This window comes from Bos javanicus, chromosome 21, assembly GCF_032452875.1.
Source record: "Bos javanicus breed banteng chromosome 21, ARS-OSU_banteng_1.0, whole genome shotgun sequence".
NCBI lineage: Eukaryota > Metazoa > Chordata > Mammalia > Artiodactyla > Bovidae > Bos > Bos javanicus.
Window position 1 is genome coordinate 5523767 of NC_083888.1, and position 19296 is coordinate 5543062.

General features: G+C 42.4%; 1 protein-coding gene and 1 long non-coding RNA gene across 5 annotated transcripts in view; one reads left to right on the top strand and one right to left on the bottom strand.

The window, feature by feature from the left end:
• The first annotated feature begins 5050 nt into the window (after positions 1-5050).
• Positions 5051-7269, top strand: LOC133234087 (uncharacterized). Its single transcript, XR_009732003.1, has 2 exons — positions 5051-5459; positions 5692-7269. It is a non-coding gene; the product is annotated as an uncharacterized LOC133234087 (long non-coding RNA).
• A 343-nt stretch (positions 7270-7612) lies between these two features.
• The window catches only part of ASB7 (ankyrin repeat and SOCS box containing 7), a 55832-nt gene continuing 44148 nt past the window's right edge, over positions 7613-19296 (bottom strand). For 3 of the 4 annotated variants that reach the window (XM_061394232.1, XM_061394231.1, XM_061394233.1), the window contains one exon: positions 7613-10990. In XM_061394232.1, coding sequence (XP_061250216.1) covers positions 10851-10990 — 140 coding nt within the window. In that variant the 3' untranslated portion in view covers positions 7613-10850. Of the gene's footprint in view, positions 10991-11339; positions 11440-19296 lie in introns of all 4 variants that reach the window. The other variant, XM_061394234.1, reaches the window with a different exon arrangement.

Genomic DNA, 19296 nt, shown 5'->3' on the forward strand with positions numbered 1-19296 from the left:
GGTTCTAACTGTAGCTTCTTGACCTGCTACAGGTTTCTCAAGAGGCAGGTCAGATGGTCTGGAATTCCCATCTCTTTAATTTCCCACAGTTTGTTGTGATCCACATAGTCAAAGGCTTTAGTGGAGTCAATGAAGCAGAATTCCCTTGCTTTCTCCATGATCCAGTGGAGGTTGACAGTTTGATCTCTGGTTTCTCTGCCTTTTCTAAACCCAGCTTGTACATCTGGAAGTTCTCAGTCCACGTACTGCTGAAGCCTATAAAACAAGGGGACTCATTTCACATGTGGCTTCTAAGAATCACTAGAACTTCTATACACACAACCATGGACAAGTAGGTAGGCGGTTTCTGTAACATCTCATATTAACTGTTGGATTTTTCTCATTCTCTCCTATTTGCCATGGAAGAGCTTAGATTTAATACTCAAATGCACTGATTCTAAGGGAGTCTCCAAACCAGCAGTATGTACATTATCTGTATTAGAATCGCAGATTCTCAAGCTCCATCCCAGCCCTAAGGCATCAGAAACTGTGGAAGGCTCGGCAATATTTTAACTAGTCCTCCAGGGAATTCTGATGCCCACTCAAGTTTGAGCCCCACGCCCAGTAATGCACACAGTGGCGCCCCAGAATTCCACACCCCGGGAATTGTACACATTTTGAATTTAGAACGTGGAGGTCCTCAGTCACGCACAGCCCTACCCAGTCTCCACACACCTGGGCTTCCCACCGCAGCCCCACTTCTGCTCCCAGGCACACTCCTCATCATCTGGGCTCCCATGCTGGCTGGCTCTGGTGCTGGCATGATGCTGGCCCCTTTCAGATGATCCAAAAATATGTGTTGAATGGGGAAGCAGTCCTCCACTGATCATTTCCAAACTTCACCTGACTTTGTAAACATCTCAGTAAAGAACACGAGGGTGGAGTCTGTGAAGGTTGTGTCAGGAACCTCCCAGCAGCACTAGGCTGGAGTTCGGCTGCATCAGGAAGACCAAAGAATTGCTCTCAGGAGCTTTATTACCGTTACCAGGGTCCAGTCTGACTGGTGGAACAGCTCAACTTATCTATCATGTAATGATGAGCTTCTACTAACCAGGCATTTTATTTCTGTCCATTGAATCCACTGAAACAGGTGATTGAAGAACATTTTAATTTATAAAAATTTTAGATGAAGAAGGTAGTAATGGTATTAGTTAACCTCAGGTCAGATCAGTTTTTTTTTTTTTTCTGGAACCTGCTAATAACTTCCTAAACATCAAGCATTTCCATGAAACTAGGCAGTTAATTATAGGCTTTATGCGTAAGTGCTTCTACAGAATAATATATGGTTTAGATGTTCCATACTGGAGCCTGTGTACTTGCCCTTTTATCTTAATGCACGGAAGTGTCAAGAACAAGGGGTTACATACTTCGGGGACTCAACCTGCTCAAGAGTGGGAACCGAGTTGCCATCCCCTGGTCCTGCTTGCCGTGGGCCCCTGCAGGGCCCATGCTGGCAACAGGGACCCTCTGGGTGGCCTCAGGCAGATGAGTAACATCAAGGCTCACCCCAGGACCCTCCAGGTTGCTCCTGTTCCCACCCCAGCCCTGAGACAACATGGGAGCCCGCAGAGGACTGAGGGCGTGGCGACCGGAGGCTGGCCCAGCCCACACCCCTGCTGCCAGGCCGCAGACAAGGCTGGCAGCCTCTCCTCCCGGGTCTGTGGCATGGGACCTCCAGGTCCCCTCCAGCTTCACAGGTCTCTCTGCCCCTCCTTCTCACTGCAGGCAAACCCTGGTCCAGGACCGATATGGAAACAGTTAAGCAAGGAAATGACAAGGTGGGGGAGAAGGGCGCCCAGGGAGCAGCCCCCAAGCCCTAGCTGTCAGGGCCCGAGAGGGACTCTGCACCCTGGAGGCAGGAGGTCTGCACTACGCTTGTCACTGACCTCAGTGTGGCCCTCGGGCAGGACCCCAAGGTGGTGGGTGAGCTGCCCTTGGCACTGGGCTGGCAGGTAGACAGATGCTCAGAACTGCTCCAGGGGTCAGCCTGTGTGCTGGTTCTGACACTAGGGAGCTACATATCCTTCTGAGGACACGCCGGCCCAGACCCTCCTCCCCAGAAAAGTCGTGTATGCACACACACATCTGCACACCCTGAAGGGGGTTTCCTAGTTCTGCATGAAGAACTTGAGGAGCAGAGGCACAGAGGAAAAACAGCAGCTGGTAGCTGTGATGAGAGGCAGGGAGTCTGGGGAAGGGGAGCCTCCTGTTGGGAGGCTCAGGGAAGCTCCTGTAGCGAGGAGACATGAAAACCTGGGCCCAGCAGAGCTGGGGGGAAGACCGGAGTGGGAGGACTCCAGGTCAGCCTCCTCACTGTGAAAACGACTAAGACACCCACAGAGCAGAGGGGAGGTGAGAACTGAGCGAGAGTAAGTGCAGAGCAGCAGAGCCCATGCAACAAGTCGAGCGTCGGTTCCCTTCCAGCTTTCTTACCTGGCCCCAGGGCTGTGAAGGGGCTATCTACCTGCCTCCTTACTCCCCAAACATCTGGGAACCACTGCCTGCCTCCTCACAGGTCTTGGTCCTGCTGGGCCACAAAGCCTAAGGCAAGGCCAGATCCCTGCCTTCCAGACGCTTCTGGTGTGGCAGATGGACACGCAGACTATGTTCTCCCCTAGAAAGAACTGCAGGGTGACCCCTTCAACTAGGACTGGAAGGGAAGGGCATCCTCACAGCTGGGACAGGAATGTCTTGGAGAAGCCGCCCCAAGGGACACCAGCTTGGGATAGGCTGAGTGCCCAGCAGGGTGGAACCCCTCCTCTCCTCCCACCAACCACAGGACTACCAGCTTCCAGGTACTCACACCTGGTATCAGCCCCCTCCATCACCTCCTTAGCTTCCCATCCCCTCCGGATGTGACCAGCCCAAGTTATTTTAAGTCCACAGGTGGCCCTCAACACAGAAGCCCTGCTACAGCTGACCTCTCTGCAGAGGGGCCACAGGCCCATACTCCTCCCTAGGGAAGAGAGAGCCATACTCTCCTCTCTAACACATTTCTTTCATCAGAACCTCATACTGCCAATCTCAGGCATTCTTTCTAAGCCACACACACATCTCTCTGGGCTAGATGGCATCACACACCTGTTATTTACATGTTATGGAGCAGATATACCTAAGGACGGACTTAACAGGAATCAGGACAAAAGACAAATGTTCTGAACAGGCTCCAGCAAAGTTGCTGCTTCCTAGGCCACGCTGGGTTAGGACACGGTAGCAAAGCTGTGCAGGCTCAGGCAAGGCAGTGTCCCGTAGTTTTTAAAGGGCCCAAGGCAAGGCTGCTACCAGTTCCGCCTGGCTCAGAATCAGGCTCCTGGCGCACCTTGTCTGTCATCAGACTGTGGCCATGGACCTGGTACATTCCTCCCGAGGGGCCCGCTCTACCCACACAGAGAGGCAGGAGGCAAGGGACTTGCATGTCTCCATCACTGGTATCACATCCGAGGGTGGAGGCCCTAACCCCCTCCACCTCACGCTCTAGAAACCCCTGCCAGGGGTGGGGATGTATGGTGACTTTGCCTGGGTTCAACAGGAAGCTGGAAGAGAAATGACTACCTTGATACTGATGTAGCCACTGTAATGTTAACCATAAGACCTCAGAATGTTCTATGGATAGTATATTTGAATCAGTTACCTCAGCCTCAAGGACTGCTAAGTCAGGGTAAACTAACAAATGACGTCCTCCGTCGGCAGGTCCACTTAGCTCACCACATCTAAACAAACAAGTCTTACTTTCTATTTGCTGGAGATCATTATCTGACAGATAAATTGATCAATCAGCTTCTTACAGGAATTTCAGCTGAGGCCTCTAGGTAAGAAACACCTATTTCGAAGTGTACACAACTGCTATGTAACACAAGGATATTATTTATTTCAGTTCCACTTAATTCTAAGTCAAAACGCCCAGGTTCCTCTCTCTACTCCTCTCTCAACAGAAAAATACACTGTGAATGTGAGGGATCATAATATATGATGAAAAGATGGTGGTGGATCAATCTCTTAGCTGCCTGTAATGAAAACTGAAACAAACAAACAAGCTGAGTATAAACACCTCTGGCATCTCTGTGCAGCCTCATCCACGCAGTTACTCAACCTGCCTTGTAAACACAGAATGAATCAGAACCAGAGGCTGGCAATGCTGTTCCTAAGGGTGCCCCGCAAACCTAATTCCTTACAGTCAAGATTATTCAAAAAGGCATAGTGAAGCCCAAGATGGAACTCTCAGCAAGTGTTTTGTAGGAAATTAAGTCTTGTGGATGCATGGGCTTTAAATCCAGAAGGTATAAAGTCATGAGCCCTGCCAACTCTCGCCAAAACGTATCTAATTCCATCACTGCTGTTAACAAGTGACCGAGTTCCGTTCCACAGAAACACCTGACGTGAGTGAGGGCTGAGCCGCCGGCAGGCCAGGATCGCGAGGACCCCGGGGCTGGGGAGCTGGAGCCGAGCCTTCACTGCCCGCCACTGGGGCAGGGCCACAGCTCCCAGCCACCTCAGTCCTCCACCCGTAAGAGAAGGGCTCCCCTGCCTGTAAAAAAAAGGGTTTGGACTGGATTAACTCACGTGAAGAATACTGACTGAGCGCCCACTACGTGAGAGCACCAGGCAAGCACAGCAGAAAGGACCAACGGTGAGCCGCCGTAGCCAGCAGGGCTCCTCCGCTCCCCAGACAGGGAGGGCATCCACGCCGCCCATGGGAGAGGGCGAGGGCACACCCGGGGTGACGGGCCGGGAGCTGCACCTCAGTCCCCACAGGGCCGCCCGGGGACACGAGGGGGTGCAGCCGTGACCCGTGGAGACACCTCAGTGCGCTGGACTTGCAAGGGGAGGCAGGGGAGCCTTCAGTGGCTCAGCGCACTGTGGGGGCCCCGGGAGGGGGGACTCCCGGCGGGAAGAATGTCTCATGACCAGAGTACCGGGGCTTGTTTGGAAGTCTGCCACCCTGGTGCCCGCATGTCACGATCACGGGGGTCCACGGCTCAGGGACCACGTCACCGAGGGGAGGGGAGGGGAGGAGAGGGCTGAAAGGTGGGGGCGCAGGAGAGGAAGGAAAACACAGTCCTGGCAGGAGGTGCCCGAGATCTGGAGCCGAGAAACGCTGATGCTGCCGTCCACAGGGCCCTGGGCTCCTTGGAGGCTCGAGGAAATAAAGTAACTGGCTGATGACCAACTGCCACATGTACCTATGGCTCTTCCAGCAAATACTGTGTGAGATCCAGGCAAATGAGGCCCAGGATCTGTCCTTAAGGAGCTCGCCGAGCAACGGACTTAAAGAAAAGGACTTCTTCAGAACATCGGTGGTAAAAAAAAAAAAAAAAAAAAAGAACGTCGGTAATAAACAAGGAAGAAACGCAATTTGTTCTCTCTGGTGCTACCCAAGATGGAAAACGGATGTAGCCCAGACTTATTAGTCTTCTTAAATGGTATTGCACTATATTTCCTAATGATATTAAACTGCATTCCCATCCATGTAAGGAGAGAACTCAAAAACTTAAAAAATGCAACGGGGTGAGGCCATGCCTTGTGCACGTGTGTGCTTCACTAAAGGGTTAAGGGGACAGAAGCAAGAGAGGAAAACTTAGAAAACCTCTAGAGAAATATAAAATGGTCATGTACAGTAAGTCCACCCCACAAGTGTTTTTTTTTTTTTTTCAGTAAAGAAAAAGAAAATTGAGTGGTGACCTGACCCAGAACTATCAGAGGAAGAAAAGCAGCATTAGTTCAAGACTGAGAAGCAAGAAAAATCTGAGTCTGTTTGCCAGATAAAATAGGAAGTATCTGCAGCTGGATTCCCTCTGTGTCGGTCACAAAGCGTCAGTCTACTCATCACATAACTGAGCTGCTCAGCTTCAACTGATCCCCTTGTCCAAATGCAGCCATCTCACTTCTGATTCATAAAACACTATTTCACAGCAAGTGAGTCACTTAATGACTACATAATGTAACATAAATTACTTTTATGCATTTAAAACAATTTCCTAATTACAAGGAAACATAAAAAAAGGTTCCGAGTGTGATTTTTAAGATGCTGGAACAAACCAAGATTTAATATAAAATATAATGACTACACATGATTACATGATTGTTTTTGAGGCCGCATCTGCAACAGAGGAGAAATATTTTGCTTTAATCTGATCCTTTACTTCTAATGGTTTATGGATCTTCAGAATTGATAAAGCACTTAGCCCGTGGATGCACAACTGAAACGCAGCTCAAGACACTCTGGGCACAGGCGAGTAAGAAATGGAAGCAGCAGCCCTTGGTGGAAGGCACTCACAGGAGGGCTTTATGCACTGCAACACCACCGCCACTTCTGGGTTTTATTCACACGATGATGATCTCTCACAGGACTTCAGTCTTATCAAGTGGATTGAGCATTTTAACTGTCACTCAAACATCAGTTTTTCTGGAAGATAAATATCTACAAAATGTACCATGCTCTTAGAGAAATTTAAGACTTTGATCACTATATATCAGCAGAGCCATATGCTGGTTGACTTTTTGCTTTTTATCTAAGAATTAAGAGACCTTACTATAAACCTTACAGGTAATGACAAAATAATGATAAAATAAAGACAAACTATCTTTGTATCTCAGGAGTCTACATTAACCTAAATAACAGTATCTGGCAGTGGATATTTAAAATCTTTACTGGTATTGAAGCTAATATAAATTCTAACATCAAAATTTGTAAGATGTGTCATGAGAACACAAAGCCACATTGTTACATAAATACAAAGTGATACAAGTCCACTTTCTTTTATCTTTGAAACCCAACTACATGGGACATGGAAATTTTTTTTTATATCAACTAGATAATCTGTTTTATCAATAGCTAGTAAGCTATTTTTGTAAATTGTCTTTCAGCTGAAAAAACAATACACTACTTACATCATATTGGAAAAGGAATGACCTCAAGATTTCCAAGCAACACAGCTATTTTTCACATCTGAACTCCCCTGCTGATCATTAGGAATAGTTTCAAATGTCCCATTCTTGGCTTCCATTTGTGCCAAATCCTGGACAAGTCTGTAACAAGGCCATGGCTGAAAACACTGCGCTTCTGCACCAGCTGCTAAGTCGTCTGCCCTCCCTTCTTAGCACACCGTCACTCATTAGTCTGAGGCCTCTCCTAAGTCAAGCTGTGCTATGGGATACAGAGGAAGTATGAAATCAAAGTCGTTTTGTCATATCTCTTGCAAGCTAATAAACTACTTCAAATTCATTGTTTAACTGAATATACTGTTCTGTGCTTAGAGATGCTGTGGTCCAAACTCTGTCCTCAGTCAGAAGAGGCAGAGGTGAATCTGGCCCCAAAAGGCTCAGTGCCGGATCAACACGCAGAAGGGATAGACAGTCTTTTGTTAGAGGGTATTTGAAGAATGTGTTAAAAGGCAGGGCAGGGGTGGGGGGATTCTTAAACGATCTGAAACAGTGCTGTTTCCTGTATTACATTCTTACCCAATTCTTAATTATCTAAAATGCTGAGGAACAAAAGACAGAGTTCACTTTCTTTTGACCAAATAGCTGGAAGTGTTAAAAAGTTAAGGCAGACTAGAAATAAAACACAGTTCCATTATGTTTTAAACCAGATTTAAGTGTTTTTTTTTTTTTAATTCAAACTGACCCAAAGCAAAACTTACATTACAAAGGAAGAACAAAATACATTATGATATAACACACTAGGAGTTACATGAGAGCTAATCTGTGGGCCAAGGGCCTCATCCCAATGACACTCTGGGCTGCTGAGCAATTCTGCACCAAAGTTAGAACCTCAGTTTTTGTATGGTCCACTGTGGTAATTAAACTACACATTCTCGTCTCGTAGGGTGTGTATCTGACAAATCAAGCTAGACTCCCTCACGCTCCAGATGTGTACTCTTGCTACTGCCAGAACACTGAATTCTCTAGCGGAAATGCTGCTCCAAGCATGACTGATAATGAATTAAAAAAACAAAATTGTCAAGTCCTCCAAACTAACAAGTGTGGATTATTCTGTAGTAAATAGTTTAGAAATATGGAAATTAAATAATCTAAAAAACACCCTTACTCTGCTGTACATTTATAAACACAAATATTTACACACACAAAAAAAATCTTCCGTTTGCAAAAGATGAGGTTTGCAGTTCATTAATGATCATAATCTTTTATGAGCTGGTGTCTTTGGTGTACTTGCCAAATATATTTTTATAAAGGTTTAGTAACAGGCTTAAATAATAAATTTCAAAAGGAACATAGAAGGATCAGTGACAAATTTGATACTATTCTGAACATTTCAGTCAAGATTCTGGAAAAACCAGTTGATTTTCTGAAAACATTTGTTCTCATGTTACTACAGAGTGCTTCTCTGCCAATCAAACTGGAGAGCAGACCTGCACATTCATCCCTGTATTCCACCAGTTACCGACTTTGAGACATTTTAGTTATTGTTAAAGATGATATGTGATTGGGATTCTAGTAACAACAAAAATAAAACATTCTTTTCAAGTTTCCAGAAAAATCAAACCTCAAACAAATAATGGAATTATACACTTCTTCATTAAATAGAAATTCTGATTCCAGGAAGAACTCTCATAATTTTTTTTTTTTTTCCTGAAGTCTAAGCAGCAATATAGAACAAAGAATTTACCTTCATCTTATCTTTTTACTTGGAATTTCCTGACTCTAACTCAGTGGTGAACTTAGTTTTGGAGATCTCTGAATGGCTGGGGAAAGAAAATCATTTTAAACTAACTGAATACATTAATAGACACATGAGGAGATGAGCCCTGTGCGAACATAACAGTAACATCACTGCTCAAAGTACAGGATTCTGCCTGCCCTCCCATGTCCTTGCCTCCCTGGCCCGGGTTCAGTGAGCAGCAATGCCATCCACTTCCGGCCATGCCAGGTCCCCGATGCCAAAAGTGTGTCTTAGCTCTGACCTGGTTATCGGTTTCCAGAGGACACAGCTCAGCTCCTAGCTTCACAAGGACGTTCTCTCAGAAGATGACTTTTTGGAGATATTTTTATGGAAAAAAAGTCAGAACACCCATTTCTATCTATCACATCCCAGTTACAGTTTTTGGATGGTTGCAAAACTGGCCACACTCTGAGTGGTTCCCTGCAGAAGAGGCTACGTACCCCATTCGTGATCCCTCACATCACCCTCTCCCCGAAGCTCCCCACTGTTCAGAAACCTGCTCCCAGCCCAGGCCCAGCAGAGCAGGCATCTGATGCCAGAGCTACTCCACATCCAAGAGAATAAATTTTGTGCTTGAGGAAGTATCACTGTCGGCTCTGAAAAAGGATAAAGCCAGAGGAGATTCCTAATTCTACTTAGTTATACTTTTCAGGTGAAATAACTTTATATTTGATGACTTAAAACTAGAAACTCAGACAACAGAAGCCCTTTATTTTGTAAACTTCTGATAATAAATTTATTACTGGTGTGTAAATATTCTGAAATTTCCCAAAGCACTAAGAACAATACTGGGATAGTTTTAAAGCTTCTTCTGGAACTAATACAATGTCACATCAAGCACAGGGCTCATTTCCAAGGGCATCACCACAGATTCCTAATACCTCTGGAACCACTCTTACTGACACTTTATCATATTTATGTTTATACTGCAAACATATGCCGATCAACCCAGAAAATAACTGTTCTGAAGAGCGTCTCTGTGTATAACTTTAAAATAGATAGGAAATGCTTAATTAGCATATTAGAAATTAACCAGACTTACAAATGTGCACCCATTATAAATTTTACCCTTTAGACATTTTATTTCAACTGGGAAGAAATAAACACCATGAAACCATCCCAAATTATTTATCCATTAAAGCCAAATGATTTAACAGTATTTTGGCTATTTTTAAGGAATACTCTACCACCAGGACATGAAATTTTCTGCTTAAACTGAAGTAAAAGACAAAGCTTAAAATGGAAATTGCAACTGACTCTATGTTCTGCAATTAAAATTAAAGTGGCAGTTCCTGTTCTCACAGGCATGTCAAAGCCAGCTGTGGAATGAGGAACATCAAGTGAAATAATGGATAAAATACACCAGAAAGAGTATTGCACTGGAGGCACTATTTTAAAAACAGAATACACGGGCTTTATAAAGTTATTTTCTTTCCCATTAATTGTTTTAAAAGCACAATTCAACTAGAGACAGAAGTTGAGACTCAACGTCTCCAGGTAGTGTACTACAGCTGTTAAAAAAGTAAGTTAGAAACGAGCACACCAACAAAAAGCAGAGGGACTGGGTTTAAGTCATCCAAAGCTACGTTAATTAGAAAAAGAACAGTTTGAAACAGCCAATTTGTACTCATTAAAATGAATGAGGTGACAGCATTACTTAAAAAATTTCTTAGGGCATTTTCCAGTAGAACCCTGGATGCCCTGGGTGAAACTGTGCCTCCAAACTGTAACAAGTGCTCTGCTGGTTTATAATATTGTGCACGCCAATGAAACTGTAAATTTGGAAAGGGTCAATTCTCCACTCCAAACCTGCTTGTGTCATTTTGGAAAAACAACTGTTTTAAATGCAATATTGTATAGAAAGCTTGGACCTCTTAAACTTGGACCAAGAAACCAAATTAAGACCTTCAAGCATGTGGTGTGTGTGTGTCTGTGTGTGTGTGTGTGTATAAAAAAATCTCTCCCCTACAATGAAAACCAACCAAACAAACAAAAAAAAACCTGTAAGTGTATACCTGCTTTCTGACTTCACAGCAAATCAGAAATTGCATAGGATATACTTTGTGCAAGGCAAAAAGCCTTTTAAGTATCTGGAATATAACTCCTAATCTTGCTCACAGTTCTCTGTGTATCAGATATCATCAAATTTGTGTTTTAAGTAGTCTTTCATGACCTTGGCAATTGGTAGTTCATCAAGTAGTTTTAGGTTTTGAAGGCCTATACACTGTCGAATTTTAATTCGGCACAGGTCCTGCAAGTTTCTGGGCTGTCCTAAAAAGACAGAAAAAAGAAAATGTTACAAAGCTGCAAAACATAACATTTAAGGAGGGCTTTAAGGTTCTGAGAGGAGTATTTTATTTCACTGGGAAGTACCTCTCTGCGGACTTTACATGCAAAGGAGCAGAGAGACGAGCTAGGAGGATGCGTCCTGGGTTCCATTACATGGCATCTCACTGATCCTTTTCACAGCCCTGGATGGTGGGTAGTTTCACTTCCATTTTACAAATAGGGACACTAAGGATCAGTGATTTTAGTCAACTGCTCAACATCAGACGACCAACTGAAGTGTTTGAGACTCAGACTTAAACAGTTCTTCTGATTCTCAGCCTGGTATTCTTACCATTACAAATCGGAATGTCAGTTCTTGTCCCAGGTAGGCCTCTAATATGCGGGTTGAACCTGTGTGAGCAAATCCCTCTTCTGGGCCTCAGTGTCTCCACCTGAAAAGTGAGGGAACTGAGTTCCTCCTATCAGCTCCCTGTCCAGGGCACGGAACCCAACCCCAGGGAGCTCTCTCAGATGAGGTGTGCCCCTCTGTTCCCCATGATTCCAGACACAGCAGAAGCAGAACCCTGCTGTGGGGAAAAGGGAGCAGACTGGGAGGGAGGGCAGGGAGGTAGAAGAGGCACAGCAAGCTATCCTGAATTTCCATGTCTTCAAACAAGCCATCCTGACCATCTGCCAATATAAACCTATGCTATGACTGAACTCAAAAAAGAAAAAAAAAAATTACACATTGCAATTTCTTTCATCTTTGAATACTGTGTTTCACCAAAACAATAAAGATGACCACAAACAAGAGCAAAAATTCTTTGCCACAGAGCCTCAGTGTTCGGATTCACATAAATGTCTACTTTCATATTCAATGGCAATAATGATACAAATCAACATGGTTCAATGTGTACTCTGTGCCATGTAGTCTCATAGGCTCCTGACATACACTAACTTGTTTTTATCCTTTTACAAGGGAAGTACTTTGATCATCACCCCCGTTTTACAGACTGCTTGCATCTCCAACATTAAATAACATGCTTAAAGTCAAGAACAATGCCATACTTCAGCAGTTCTCAAACTTTTTGGTCTCAAAACCTCTTTACACTTTAATTACCATGTAAGAAGTTAAAACAGAAAGTTCAGAAATACATATTAATTCATTTACAAATAATACAGATAAGCCTATTACATGTTAACATAAATAACATTGTTATGAAAGTAACAATATTTTCAAAAATAAATGAGAAGAATGGCATTCTTTCCATTTCTGGAAGTTTGTAAAGGTCTGGATGAATGGATGGTAGCTGAAGTCTCATGTACGCTCTTATATCCAATCTGCTGTGATGAAACCACATCATCCAGTCTCTGGGGAAGTTCACTTATTCTCATAAAGGAAGGAATGTGGAAAACACAAATAATGTCTTAGTATCACAAGGAAAATCATTTTGATCTCGATATCCTGAAAGGGTCTGGTTAATTCCAGGAGTCCCCAGGCCATACGTGGAGGACTACTGCTATACTTAGTACTTATTACTTGGATTTTACCTGTTTACAGGGATCACCATCATTCAAAATTATAACTGAAAAAGGGTCCTTAAAACTCAGACTTCTGCACTGTAGGGCCTGTATGATCATGCGCTTTCCAAGAGGCACTAAATACATGGTCTCTTAACAGAATCACAGCTGAAGCTACTGCTTTCCTAAGAACGGCTGTAAGCCAGACACATGTATCTCCATGGATGTCTGCCTGAGGATCTGTGCCAGGCTGCTGTGCGCACTCGTGACTCTCTTAGTGAGGCTATATCCTCCTCACCATCCAGATCTCTGCTAAAAAGGCCACTTCATTAGAGCAGACGAGGTCAGGTTCCCTATCAGATACTTTCTGAGTTCCGTTTCTCTGGAGTGCTGAACGTGGCTATGATTTCACATTTATTCGGTGATTACCCATTAATGCCCATCTTCTTCCTTACATGTTCCATGAGGTTAAGATGATTTCTGGCTGCCAACGCCTGACACAATCAATACTCAACAAATACTAGCTGGACAAATGAATACTTAATAGGCTTTTCCTAAGAGTATAAAACAGTCAACTAACTCACTGCAAAACACACCCATGTCAACAGCAAATCATTTCTTAATCTGTTTTGAAATATTTTTCATCACCATTCACGGGCTACCTTTAGGAAGAGAATAAATTATCAGTCATTTTTCAACAAATGCTTAAACTATTTGATCTACAAATGCAAACCAGAGTATGAATCATATTTGAATCTTTTTTTAAAGAATTTGATTTTCCTAAAAGATGGTAGGTCTTTTGAAGTACAATATTAATGAAAAGAACCACCACAATGTATTCAAGGCGAAACAGATGAGATAAATTGACATATATAAATATACATGTATACTTAAATGAAAACATATCATCTAACAATGTGGAAAAATTATATTATTATATTATTGGAATTTGCTTAGCTAAGGTAGGAAAAATGGAGACAAAAGGTCTTCTTTTGTGGAAGATTACACTCTCCAAAGATGACGACAGTATCTCCAAAGACCTCACGCTCTTCTTTAACAACGTGACTGGATACACCAGTGTTAAGAGATGGTATCTGGGCTCCCTCTCCTAGAAACTGGGTGGGCTTCTGACTATGGTGAAACTAATAAATCAGAGCTCCCAACTGGCTCTTGAGACATTCACTCTTGGCACACAACTACCACCAGGCCATTAAGTCTACAAAAAGGAGCTGAGGTCACCACCCAATAGTCCAGGCTGAACTCCCAGCCAACTGCCTGCACAACTAGCCAGCCATCAGAGTGAGACATTTTGAAGGTGGAAAGGCCCCAGTCAAGTGGAGTGGCCCCAGCAAGATGACAATGCTTGGCGCAGAGAAATAAAATAATCAACTATTATCATTTTAAGTCACTCAATTCTGCAGCATTAGATAACTGAGATTCTGGAATGTGGAAGTAGGGTGTTACCATTTAAAAAATATATATAAATTAGGTAGCTTTGTTATTGGGACCCAGCAGGGGGAAGAGCTTTGACGAGGCTGATGGTAAGGGCTAAAAGTTTTAAAAATGTTACTAGAAGCTGGAGGAAAGGGAAGATATAGTTTGGCAACATGTCACCTGGGGTAAGGGGAAAACTGGAAATGCCATAACAATCTAGGTAAGAAAATTTCCCAGGCCTAATATTACAAGTGCCACTGGCTCTCCTCATTGGCTGTGATAAATTCCAAGAGGGCCAAGATGAGCCAGCAAGCTGAATTCAAGGGACGCAGCTACAGAAAAGCCACCATCTGCAGGAGCTACCGGTGCGTGAGCCTTTCCAGGGGAAAATGTGCTTCCTATGCCTAAATATCAGAAAGCTTTACTCAATTTGCTACTGAATTCTCTTCTTCTTAAGCAGTGTGTTATAGCAGTCTCAATATTTGGGGGGAATCTAATCTTTTGAAGATTTCTTGACCATATGTAACTCTTGTCTGCAGAAATACCTTGAATGGGAAAAGCCACAGTTAAACCATCAACTGTTAGACCCAGTAGCTCTTGGGTGAGTTACTTAGCCTTCTGCTTTGGTTTCCACATCTACGAACTGAGGATGACCTACACAATAGGCCTTATAAGCATAAGAATTAGTTTTGGTAAAGTGCTTACAACAGGACCAGGCATATAGTAAGAGTTATAGAGTATTTGGTATATGTTAAAACAGTAATTTTAAATACTGGAAGGATATAGTTTTGCTTCTTCTTCTCAAAAAAGTAGAGGGCTCCTTCTTGGAAGGAGCTCTGTTTTCCTGCTGCTAAGATGGTAAGAAAATGAGTTGACAGTTTAATAGTAAAGCAGCATGATGCCAGTTCTGGGCAAACTGATGGAAACTATATTCTGGAAATCACTACATGACTTGGATTAGGCAGAGATGGGGGAACCTTGTAGAAGAAGCTGTGCAGTGATGAAGTGCGGGGTGTCCACAAATACACAGCTATTTCCTCACCTTGGCAGGCAGTAGCACTGGATGAAAAGCAGGCTACATGATAGCAAGTAATAAAGACTACTCACTGTAATGACTGCCATTTCCAAGACTATTTAAGGAGCCATGTTCTCCCAGGAAAATCATTCTAGGAATAGAAGATTGTGACTGAAGAAAGAAGTACAGGCATACCTCATTTTATTGCACTTTGTAGATACTGCATTTTTACAAACTGAAGGCTTGTGGCAACTCTAAGTTGAGCAAGTCTATCAATGCCATTTTTCCAATAGCATTTGCTGACTTCATGTTTTTGCATCACATTTTGGTAATCCTTACAGTATTTCAAATATTTTCAGTATTATTGTACTATTATCTCTTGATTATTATTTTATTATCATGTTATCTGTGATCAGTAATCTTTTTTTTTGAAGTTACTACCACTGGCTAAAGGCTCAGATAATGATTGGCATCTTCTAGTAATAACGTACTTTTTAAGTTAAGGTGAGCACGTTATCATTACTTTTTTTTTTTTTTTTTAAGACAAAATGCTATTGCACACTGGGTACACTACAATATAGTGTAAACATAACTCTTCTATGAGCTGGGAAACCAAACAATTTGCCTGACTCCCTGTACTGCAGTGGCCTGGAACAGAACCGGCAACATCTCCAAGGTGTGCCTGTACTTTCTTGGCAACACATCACTCAGAAGTACTTACTGAGCACCTACTGTGTACTTAAGAATGCACTGTCCCAAAGATTAAAGGGGCAAAGGAAAGAAGGAGACAGAGGAAAAGAAGGCAGAGAAAGAGAATAAAGGGGACAACAACAAAAATCAGTACATGACACACTGGTTACTAGGTGCCTCACTCCTGTGCTGTTAAATAGCAGCTGCCGTGTTCATGGGATTACAACAGGGTGGACCTGGGGGAGATATCTCACACATACACAAACACACACACACACACACATACTACAAGAGGGTGGACCTGGGGGAGACATCTCTCACACACACACACACATTACAAGAGGGTGGACCTGGGGGAGACATCTCTCTCTCACACTCACACACACACACACACACACACACACACACACACATACACACACTACAATAGGGTGGACCTGGGGGAGACATCTCTCTCACACACACACATTACAAGAGGGTGGACCTGGGGGAGACATCTCATATACACACAGACACAAAAAGTATAATTTAAGGAACTATAAACGCTATGGGGGATGCAGAGACACTACCAACTATTATTCATACTAATGAATTACAATGGGATTACATAATACTTCAAAGGGTTTAGTCTTTCCACTTGGTAAAGAAGCCCATCATTAGTAATAATTGGGCTGGTATAAAATAGGAAATCAGCTTTTGAAGGGTCTCGTCTAGAACAAATTACAAAACCAGGGCTGCAGCATAATTTCAAAAATTAAACACCCTAAAGCATTAAATATCTCCTTTTGACATGACCACCTCTGCATGTGCCTTAAGCCAAAGAAAAGCACATATTGCTTTGTAACAAATAACAGAAATCCTTAGAAGGCTACACAAGAAACAGACAGTAATACAAATATGACAGAAATGGTACAGAATAAGGTCATACTTTCTATATCAAAGAACCTTAAAACGTAGTGTAATCTGACTTAGAGCTGTGCACCGCATCATCCAAGCTGATGCTGTGTAATTCTGGATTGCATCCAAGAGTCAAATCAACGTAGCCTTTTACTTTTCAATACCATGATTCTTATTTTGAGGTGAGCTAGCAACTACCTTTGTCCTATAAAATAAGATTTTAACACATTTCATACTAAGCCCTGTGATGGGGGGTTCAGGGACAAGAGCAAAAGAATAAAACGTGCTCATGGTAGGATCTTAAAAGGGAAACAGATAAAATGGAAGTACTGGGAGACCATTGCAGATGTTGACCCAAGATGAAAAGTGCTAAGTATAAAGGTTAGCCCATTATAAATGTAGTGTACTATTTATTTCTAAAAGTAATTTTAATAATTGAGACTAAATAACTTTGCCAACAAAGGTCCGTCTAGTCAAGGCTATGGTTTTTCCAGTGGTCATGTATGGATGCGAGAGTTGGACTGTGAAGAAGGCTGAGCGCCGAAGAATTGATGCTTTGGAACTGTGGTGTTGGAGAAGACTTCAAGGAGATCCAACCAGTCCATTCTGAAGGAGATCAGCCCTGGGATTTCTTTGGAAGGAATGATGCTAAAGCTGAAACTCCAGTACTTTGGCCACCTCATGCGAAGAGCTGACTCGTTGGAAAAGACTCTGATGCTGGGAGGGATTGGGGGCAGGAGGAGAAGGGGACGACAGAGGATGAGATGGCTGGATGGCACTACTGACTCGATGGACGTGGGTCTGAGTGAACTCCGGGAGTTGGTGACAGACAGGCACGCCTGGCGTGCTGCGATACATGGGGTCGCAAAGAGTCGGACACGACTGAGTGACTGAACTGAACTGAAATAACCTAGGAAGACTACAATGCAGAAGTACAGCAAAATCCCCAATTAGAAGAAAAATCAATAATCAAAAATAATCTTAGTTAAAATGTGTTACATAAATTATTTCTCCAAAGAGCTATACTAAGTTATCACTATTTTGGTAAGTCGTACTAAAAAAACAACAACAAAAAAAGTCAAAGAAATTGGTAACAGAAGCATCTGAAAGGAACACAGGAGTAAGGGCCCCCGGTGCAGAGGAGCTGTCATGAGAGCCTGCTTACACACCTGTTGCTGTACTGGACTTAGCTGAGAAAGTCACGGCCTAAATTTCACTTTCTTAGAATTCCTTTAAAAAGTAAATTCAAATTACTTAAAGAAGTACTTGACAGATTGTCATTGCAAAACAATTTATCCAACTCATTCCCATTTACCTAATTGTTTTTCTCTCAAAAACATGAGCCCTTTATTTTTCAAATTCCTTCCGATCAGTGTAATCATTATTCTTATTTAAATAAAAATATTTTAAAATTATGAAGTACTTAAATTATCAAATACATTAAAATTATTTAAAATTTAAATAAATAATTCCTTTTATTAATTCTTTAAAACATACAAATCAAAATACAACCCAGCACTACCTTTTACAAACCACTAAAGCATATTGAGTGGCTGCTTCAAGTACTGGAACAGCAATTACTAGAAACACAGATCATTACATTACCTTTGACTCTTCTGAATATTAAACACAAATCCAACTGGCATATTCTCTGCCTTAAGAATAATTTATGCAAGAACCTGCCATGCTATGTAAAATAAATAGATAGGTAAACAAGGTGTTTAAAAACCAGTTAAGTGGTTAACTTACTCAAGGACTCCTTGGCACCTCTGATATGCTTCTGTGCATGGTGAATCACTGAAACTGCTATCTACAATTCAGGGTACTAGTCTTTTAAACTGACAAATAATGAACCTGTTTTACCCCCAGAGCATCTGATGGAATGATCACTGATCTCTCTCTACAGATCCTAATAAGTATGCTGGCATCGACCAAGCAGTAATTTAAAACATTCCATCTTATTCACAGATTGTAACTGCAACTGGAAATATGCTAGAAGATCATTAAATCCTGAAACACTAGGTTACCAGGGTGTCCTTAAAATTTTGAATGTAGAAATTGAACGTTGCTAGATCTCAACTTTTTTAGTTTGAGGACCTCTGTGCACTCTTAAAGTTGGATGACCACAAAGAATTTTCATTTATGTGTGTTGTTGTTGAACTGCTAAGTTGTGTCTGGCTCTTTGCAACTCCATGGGCTGTCGCCCACCAGGCAAGGACTCTGGAGTTGATTGCCATTTCCTTCTCCATTACATGTGTTGTATCTATCTGTATTTACCAAATCTAGAAATTTTTAAAATACTGATTTCTTAAAATAAGAGTGATAAAATTCATTATCTGTTGAAATAAATTTTTATGGAAAAAAAAAAAAAAGCTGCTTTCCAAAACAAGAAAGATTTCATGAAAAGAGTGGTGCTGTTTTACATCTTTGCAAATTATCTCTTAGGTAGGGCTTCAGAGAAGACAGCTGGAATCAGAGACCTGCTTCTGCATACCATCTGTTGTAAATAATATGCTGTCTTGATTGAAGTAAATGAAGAAAATCCAGACACACTGGTAGTAGGAAAAGGAAGGAATACTTAATGGCCTTTACAGATAAATCATGGTTCTTTGATACTACACCAAAACTCAACAAGATGTGTTTTTTGAAGGTTAGATGCAAAATGGAATCTGACACCAAACCAGTGAACTTTTTTATACCCTTTCATATTAAAATCCACTGGTCTGTTTCGCCCTTTGAAGGGATCTTTTAC